The sequence below is a fragment of the Aptenodytes forsteri genome, unplaced genomic scaffold, assembly GCF_000699145.1.
Source record: "Aptenodytes forsteri isolate BGI_AS27 unplaced genomic scaffold, ASM69914v1 Scaffold217, whole genome shotgun sequence".
In the NCBI taxonomy this organism is placed as follows: domain Eukaryota; kingdom Metazoa; phylum Chordata; class Aves; order Sphenisciformes; family Spheniscidae; genus Aptenodytes; species Aptenodytes forsteri.
Window position 1 is genome coordinate 4,349,533 of NW_008796222.1, and position 9,176 is coordinate 4,358,708.

General features: G+C 39.5%; 1 protein-coding gene across 1 annotated transcript in view; it reads left to right on the forward strand.

Moving 5' to 3' along the window:
- Positions 1-9,176, forward strand: part of ROS1 (ROS proto-oncogene 1, receptor tyrosine kinase) — a 79,002-nt gene that overhangs the window by 22,352 nt on the left and 47,474 nt on the right. The window contains exons 18-23 of the mRNA XM_009289129.2: positions 3,689-3,789; positions 5,347-5,561; positions 5,894-6,072; positions 6,661-6,823; positions 7,655-7,917; positions 8,799-8,862. Of these exons, the coding sequence (XP_009287404.1) occupies positions 3,689-3,789; positions 5,347-5,561; positions 5,894-6,072; positions 6,661-6,823; positions 7,655-7,917; positions 8,799-8,862 (985 nt within the window). The remainder of the gene's footprint in view (positions 1-3,688; positions 3,790-5,346; positions 5,562-5,893; positions 6,073-6,660; positions 6,824-7,654; positions 7,918-8,798; positions 8,863-9,176) is intronic.

Consider the following 9,176-nt stretch of genomic DNA (forward strand, 5'->3'; position numbering starts at 1 on the left):
TTCCCTTTCCCTTTCCCTTCCCTTCCCTCCTCATGTAGCTGGGAGAAAAGTGATGGATGACCCAGTTCCCTGGCAAGAGAACCCCTTACTACCAGAACAGGGACTGGAGGACTCCAGGAGTCAGTGTGATTAGGAATGCAGAGCCAGTGAACCTTTGAACGTTTTCCAGGCTGTGTCCTGAGCAGGTCAGGCTGAGGGACCGTGCCATCTATTGCACTGCTTTTGCTCTATGGAGTCTCTCTCAAAGAAAAGCTGAATGCTTCTCAGCTCAAACCATAGCCTGTGTGGAGTTTTACCCTCTGTCCCGAGCACTGGAGTGAGGCATAGGTTGACCGCCACAGAAGAGGTCAACTCAGATATATTATTTGCTACAACAGCTTTCTTTAAAACACAGCTCTTGCTAAAGAAGCCTTTGTTTTTATTCCATCTGTTGTACAATTTGTGCTCCCATTTTACTTGAAGCCAAGTTCTCTATTAAAGTCCCTTTCTAAACTCTAGAGATCTATGTCTCTTGGTTAGCTTTGTATCATTCCCCAGAACATTTCAATCTCCTTTCACAAAGAAAAAGAGGCTGGTGTTTGATTATAAAAAAAGCCAGGCCTGGTTTAGTCTCTGAAAGGCAATTAACATTCAGAAAGGCCAGCTGATCTCACAGGTGTCTCTTACATTCATGAGGGTTTGGGAAGGAGAGGGAAAGCTGGTTCTGGTGTGGCACCTGCTATACTTGTAAACCTAAATACAGAAGAACTGAAAAACTTTTGTCACATGTAGAGCGAAACATCTGTGCTGCAAAGGGTCACTGTATCTTCCAGCCTCACACCTCTCTGTGGAAGCTGGCTGTGGACTGTCTGTGGACACCTCTCTCTGGACTCTTTATGGGAAGATATATGCTGTCCAAGCTCAACGGCACACTTACAGTTATCGCATATCTTCTGGGTGATCTATTGCAAAGGACCAACAATTTGCAGTTTATTCTAAGCAGCAAACGTCACCTTCCTTGCCCTACTCTTTTGATTCACTACCTGTTTCTCTGAATCACCTCATGCTAACCTCAGATTTCTTGTTCTTGTTTTCAAGAACCTTGGCAGCAATAAGACTGCTTGTCTGCTCCTGTCATTTTTTTTCTGCACCTTTCTCTATGTCAGTGATACCAGCATTCAACCATCCACTCATTCACACCTCCTACAAACAAACATCTCCTCTCCTGCTTCTCTGCTGCCCCTAATCTATGCACTGATTTCCTAAACTCAGCCTCCTGCTGTGATGCATGCAGGAAAAAAGCCAAGTAAAAATGTCTAGATTGAGAAATGACCAGTTATAGCTGACAGGTGTTTGTTTATTAAGATAAAACCCAAAATAAACCCATCAGAAAAAAAAGGGCAGTACAACATTCTTTAATGGTGGAATTATCGAGCTGGTCGTTATTGTCCCATATAAAGATGCAAATATGTGTTTGCACAAGTACTAAATATGTATCTTCCTTGCATGACGGAGTCCTTTATCCTGAAAAGAGTACCTCTTACCTCGATATTAAAACACAGATGTAGTAGTTAATTGTTGTTATCCAATAGTTAGAGGATATTCTCTACATAACTGGTTCTTACTGGTATTTACTAGCTGTTTTTCTAATAAAGAATTGCTGTTCAGCTGGTCAGTACAGGATCCTCAGCAGTATGTAGCAGTATCTCCTTTTAGCTTGAAATCTGAGTGATAGGAATAGAAGAGACTACTATGGAGGTGACAGGTTTCCTACACAAATATGAAGGCAGAGCTTTGAATATCTAGTTTCTTTGACAGGAACTAGATCTTTTTATGACAATTATTTTATTTTCCAATCAGTTGTTTAGCTTAGCTGGTGTGTATTGGCATAGCTTGATTGATTTTGGCAGAGCTATTCTAATTTATTCCAGGTTAGGATCTGGCACAGAATTTCCAAAGCACTTAGTAAGTTGTTTATACTGTACAATATGCCTGGGACAAAAGTAATTTATAGGGAAGCAGCAAAGTGCGTTATACGCAGGAGGGGCCAGGACCCTGTAGGTGTGGTCTCTTAATATTTCTAGTCAAGGGTATTTCAAGTAGCTAAATTTATGTTGCGTCTTATGATGTTGAGTTACATTGCATGATCACAACTACATATCGTGTCCAGAGACTAATACCTCTCATGAAATGGAAAAAGTTTGTCTATTTTTGAAGCATAACAGAAGGGAGGTGTAAAATTACTGCCTAGCTCCTGAAGATGAATAGTACAAATATTTCTTTGCCTTTTATTAATAGGGATACAGGAATCAGGAGAAAGAAGATGGGCATGTCTATGGGAAAATGTGATAGTTGCAGAAAAAAAGTGGGGCAAGGAAAGAAGACCCAAACATTTAAAAAATCAAGGTAGATTCAGGAAGATGAAATTTGGTGTAGAGCATGGGAGGGAGAATAGCTAAATGGGATAAAATATAACATGGTTGACTAAATATGCACTCAGGCACATACATAGTGTGAGATATTTTTAACAGGAAAACCTACAGGAGCAGTCATTCAAACCTTGATTTTCTGACATACAATGTCAACAGAAATATGTCAAGAATGTGATTACATAAGGACCAACAGACAACTAAGTGATATGGCACTTGCTTTCCTGTCATCATCTTCTGCAGTTTATTAATGAAGAGTTTAAAAAAAAAAAAAGGCTGCTCCACTTACATCCATAATGGAAATTTAAGCTTATAAAAGAATAGCTACAACTAGTGTTTGGATGAGAAGTTTGAGAGCTGCTGTAAAACATGTTCAGAGAGGCCCCTAACAACTTGTAAGCTGTGCTAATGACATGACATAGACTGAACTTGATAACATTTAGCAGACTAATTTGTGGAAGCGAATTCTTTGTTATTCACAGAACAGATTATTAGATGTCTGATTTCTATTATTGTTGCATATGGTATTTAATCTGTTGTTTACTACAAAAGCAAGAAAGCTCTATTTTGAATATTAGATCCTATTAAAAATAAACAAAAAATCTTGCTCCTAGTTTAAATGAAGATGAAATATTGAAGTAATGAACAGGAAGACTGTTTCATTCCCCCCCTCCCCTCTTTATTTAATAATAATTTATTTACCAAAATGTAAATATTTAAATTTCCTGTTTAACCAAATACGTCAATAAAAATTTTGCATGTATTTTCCATAAATAATGCAACACATTAAATATTGTATGCATAAAATCCAAGCATAGAAAAAAAATCAATGCATCGAAGACAAAGACAAAAGGTCTGAAATACTCCTTTCAAAAGGTGATTCTGAATTTCAGACTGGATATCAACCATCTGTTTCAGACAAAGAATGTTAAAATACCAGAGGTGTTCTGGAAATTTTGATAGGTAGTTCCACTAATCACTTGATACACTATTGCCATCATATCTGAAGTACTCAGATACTCCAGGGATGAACACTCCGACAGGTGCTCATAAAATGCTATATAGAAAATCATCAGCTGCTATAAATAGGTGTCCATCAAGGACCTGATTATTTTTTAGTGCTACCTCTTTTTGTGTTAGAATAAACATTCATGGTAGTAATGTTATTTTTGCCAATAAGAAGCTACTCATGATGCAGGAGTACGACAGTTATGCCTAAGGGCTTTTACCTCAGAAGTGAAGGTGTGTTCAAATTGCCATTTGGACTTTTTTTTTCTTAGGTGGTTGGTTTAACTTTGGATCTCACCTATGGTTTTCTTTACTGGCTTGTGCAAGATAGTCTATGCCTGAACCTATATAAAGTTTCTCTTTGCAAAGAAGGGTAAGTAAATGTATAGCAGAGGTAAGAAAGTCTGTATTTTCTAGTTTTTGTGATACTCTTTAAAAACAAATTTTGTCCAATGCTGGGCACACTAGTTACTAATTTAACAATAAACAAAAAGAAGAGCTAATGATCACAGCTAGCTGATGGCAAGCTACATGTTGAGATGGTTGTTAACGTTTTTTTTACAGTGAAAGAAACACAGTATGGAAGCTCAACTGAACTGAGGTCAGCTCATCAATTTTTAGACTTAGCTTTAGGAAATAATCACCGTTTATTGCCTATTTTATCTTGGCATTTACAACACCTGACAGTTTTCAAGTGCCTAGAGCTGTAACTTGTTCATCTTGCATGGAGCTTAGGACTTGAACTGACACCACTTTCTCACCTGAGTAATCAGTACTCAGCAGGCTTTCCTCTTGATCATCCTGAGCATTAAATGGCTGCATTATTCCTGAAAGGCAAAGTTTAAAAAAAAAAAAAACACAAAACAAAACCATGTTTATGGGTCAACTTGAATATATAATAAGACCTTGAGAAAAATGGTAATCTGTTCTGTAAGTGCCAAGTGCATGATGAGCGGTAGCTCATGAAACTACGTTTTGGAGACTGCCCATTTTTTTCCCCCAAGCATCAGATTAAACTTCTTAAACCTAGTTGAACAGTATCTGTACTTACACGTGCTCATAAAGTTGCAGGTTAGCTTTGTGTGGAATCACCTGAATTTTCTGACTGATTTTAGACTTGCTATGGTTAATGGCAAACATTTAAAGAATCAAAATATGTTGATTAGTTTTAGCTAGAACATGCAGCTCCATTGTGAACCAATTGGCAGCCATAAATCATTGTCCCTGGCATGCCAGAATAGAGAGATTAGAAGTAATCCACCCTAATGGACCTGATGGCGTGTCAAAGCTTTTCCAAATTTGTTTTGGATAGCACGTGTCTAAGCTGAAAGACATTTCTGAGATGGCAAAATGATGCCTCTTACAACATATTTAATCTCTTACCCACAAGATAAATTGGGACCAAAAAAGGCCTGTAAGTTTTGACATAGAAGTAACAAGACAGATTAAGTCACCAGTGACCCCAGTGGAGGAAAATGTTAACAAAGTTTAATAAATAATGGAAGGTTATCGAGGAAACTAGCAGGGTCAAATTCATCTGGGGACCTGCTCTAATAAAGTAGAATGAATCTCATGCTGTGAAGTAGACTCCACGGTTTCAGTGGAATTGCTGAGAGAAGGTGGGCTGATTTTTCAAAATACTCAATTTTCTATATCCATGCATCAGAATATTAAGCCATGTTATAATTGTTTTCTAATGAAATCAGAGGAATGAAGGCTTTTTTTTGCAGATGCTCCTGCAATGTGTCATTCTGAAAAGTGTTCTGCTTTAGAGAACTTAAAAGAAAAATTTTGAATTGTTTTCCTGCCTCCTACATGAGCACTAAGAATTTGAATGATGAGAAACTTAGTGATGTGTCAAACATTGCATAAATCTTGTTCTCTCTACATGTGTGTTTTCAGTTTGCTAATTTCATATGTGTTTTCACAGTTGTGGTAATGCCGTCGTCACAGAATTTGCAGCATGGAGTACTTCAGAAATATCTCAGGGTGCACTGGAATACTACAGTGGTCGTCTGTTCTGGATTAATAGTCTTCAATTCATTACAACTCAGGAAGTCAATCAGAGCCTCAGCATTCCCTTCTCACAACCAGCAGAGTTTGCAGCCTTTACCCTTGTTCACACATCACTTAAACCTTTGCCAGGTACATTATTTTCTTTATCTAAACCCCTCAATAAAGGTATTCGCTGTCAGCCTGTAATTCTTCATTCTTGAAATTCTTTAGTCATTTGACAAAAGATAAGAACAACAGCAACTTATTAATAAATATATCAGGCTATACATGGATAATGTGCAATTATAAAAGCTGATGGGTATGGCTAAAAAGAATACATGGTGGTGTTATTCATTGTTTCTATCTAATGACAGCTTACAGGATTTTCCATAGTACTTTAGTGTTTTAAGTCAGGTTTGAAAAGTCTACCTATTGCTCATATTCTTTAAATTGTTGTTATTTCTTACTCTCTTTATGGACAGGAAATTTTTCTTTTACACCAAAAGTGATTCCAGATTCAGTGCCAGAGTATTCCTTCAGCATTAAAGGAAATTGCTCAAGTTTTCACATCACTTGGAGTCCCTCCACAAATGTGGAATGGGGAACTGTCTTTTACTGCGTGGGATCAAAAGCTCTACAAGTGAGGATATTCATGCAATCCGTCCTTATTATCTACATGTATTACTGCATCTACTTGCTGATGTATCTATTTTTAAACAGAAATACAGTTTGTTTCTTCTCCAGCATTTACAGATCAGTCAAGCAACCAAACTAAACTGTAAATATAAAGCAAGCTGTCCTGTTTCTTGATCACTGAGGCCAGCATGGGAGGAACATGGGCTTAGCAGTAGCTCTGGGCTAGCTGCTGGAGTGTGAAGTGCCAGGCAAGGAGCTCCCAGTGCTCAAAGATGTGTGAGAAAGCCTTTGACAGTAACTCAGAGACAGAAGTGTCCTCTGAGCTGCCAGTGGCACAGCCTTTGCCTGAATGTGAAATCTAGCCTTGATCCACACTTAATTTTAGCACATTTGGCAAGCTTTACTTTAAATTCAAAGGGCAGATTGCTAACAGATTTCTACGCATCGCTACAGTGCCACAGGAGTTGGTGAAACAACGATCACTCACAGGAAGAGAAGCTCTGTCTTGATTTAGTTGACCAGCTTGGTGAGGAGAATTTTGGAAAACTGAAGGCCTTTCTGAGAGGGAAAAAAATGTTTTGTTTTACTTTATTCTGTTTTATTTCATTCACAGTCTTTGGAGAGTGAACAGTGCCTCCATCCCCATAACCTGACAGTGCCATCCTACCAAGTTGATTGGCTGGAACCATTTGCACTCTTTGATTTTACTGTCACTCCATATACATACTGGGGCAAGGCACCAGCAACATCTGTATCCCTTCGAGCCCCTGAAGGAGGTACTAGAATTTTAAACCCCATTCCTCACCCGTAACAGGTAGTGGGACCAGGTCTATGCCAGCAAGTGAAACCCTGGAGAGGAATGAGCAGCTTTCAGGGCTAGTCAGCTGTTGGCAGAGTTGCAAGGACATGTTCCTGAGTATCTTCGGCAATTATCTATTGCACACATAAATGCACACAATTGCAGTAATAGAATTTGGAACAGAAAGTGCATGACAATATATCCACCACGTGCCTATGACTATGAGCAAGAAAGAAATTGAGATCCATTACAATGACCATCAAAGGCTGCATGTAATATCTTAACCACTTATTAAATTTTTAATAAATGTTATGCACTTTTTACTTTTGACTTCAGTGCTTATTTTTGCTCTCATGCAGGCCAAAGTTAAGTCAGCTAAAATATAGTGTTGAGTGACTGGAGCACTGAGAAAGCTTACGAGCCGCAGTAGATTTTGAAGTGGATAGGAGAGGGGATAGAGTATGCTCTATGTTGTGAAAATTCTTGCAGCTCCATTGTTACCTACAGGACTCGGATAAATAGATATGTCTCAATCTGAGTGCAGAAGTGCGTTTGTCTCTGTTATGCAGCTCTTTTTTTGTTACGCAAGTTAAAATCAGATACCTACACACCAATGAAAAACAGAAAGGAATTACCATGAAGTTTTAGATATTCTTCTGTAATTTACACCTCACCAATTGCTATCTGTCTCTGTCAGCATTGGGCTTGTAAAGTTCAGGCTAAAAACTAAAAGAGTTAATCACAATGTAGAGTTTGTGTTTTAATAGGAGTACTTTGCTCTGTGTTTTTTATGTTTTTTTTAATACAGTTCCTTCAGCCCCTACAAACCCTAGAGTATATGTGTTACAAAATAAGCTACATGAAAGTGATGAGAAAGTCCTTGTGGAGTTCAGGTGGGACAGACCTGAAAGGGACAATGGAGTATTAACGCAGTTCAGGGTTTACTATCAACTATTGAGTCAGAGCGGCACGGCTGACACTTTCACAGAGTGGAACGCGAGCAACGTTGAACCCACCCTGATGCTCTTTTCTCTCAGGGATGTGCTTCCCAGCCTCACAGTAAGGTTTCAGGTATGAAAAATTACTGAGCTTATCTCGTGCTAGATGGTAGATGTTATCAGTGCAGCCTGATGGTTTTGCCTAGGAGATGGTATTGGGCTTGGGGCAAGAACTTGTGGTTTCTGCTTGTGGAACTGCTGATTCACTGACTCACCTTTGGATACCTGGCTTAACCTTTCTACGTATTGTGTTGTTCACTAAATAAGGTGAAAAACAATGCTGCGATATTATACAGGTTTGGTAAAGCCCAAAAGAAACTTTTCTAGAGGTCTCCTAAAGCCATTGCTAAAAGCTGCAAGTTAAACACAGATTCGACTGAGCTGGTGGAAGGTGACAGTCCATTAAAACAGAGCCACAGATCAAGAGAAGTTCCACTGCTGGAGAAATGCAAGGACTCTCTTGGCTTCCATAAAAAGAGACTTCCATATTAAAACTTGTCAGGAGGTCATGTTTTCATTGTGATGAAAGGTTTGGAACACACAGAACGTGTGCTTGAAATAAAAGTTAGAAGCACGAGAGCACGTAATAGACCAGGTACTGATGGGGGAGAACACCATGTTGGTCGCAACATCAACCAACAGTAGGAATTGCTCCAGCCTGGGGAAGGAGACAAGACTGTCTGGTGTCCTTTGAGCTCTAATTGAAAGATGCAGCATGAATTGTCACTCTCTGGGCCACTGCTTAAAATTCTCTTCATAGCCATGGTCCAACCCTGAATGTAGCCTTTGAAATGACCAGCACAGCCTTAGGTTAAACAGAGCACACGTGTATGTTCCTAGCTGAGCAGCCAGGGGATCTGGTTCTGTTTTTGTCATTAACTATGACTCTACAGGCTCTCAAATGCAATCATTTATGCTGCTACTTAACATATGTAACAATCTCCTGTCCCACAGGTGCAAGCCTTCACCTCTGTGGGTCCAGGACCTTTGTCTGAAATAGCAGAGAGGAGTTCATCAGGTGTGGATGACTTAGATGCCATCTCATGGTTTGTGTGTAATAGCTGGTGAAATTGACAGTACAGGAATTTGGTAATCTGACAAATAGCCTCTGACACTTTGTGTGACATTTGTGGCACCCTACAGTAGACACCACCGAGAGCTCGCCAAGCTGCTTTCCATCATTTATCAGCGGTCCTGGTTAACAGGGGAGGTCCCGGGCGACTGGAGGCTTGCCAATATGACGCCCATCTACAAGAAGGGCTGGAAGGAGGATCCGGGGAACTACAGGCCTGTCAGCCTGACCTCGGTGCCGGGGAAGATTATGGAGCGGTT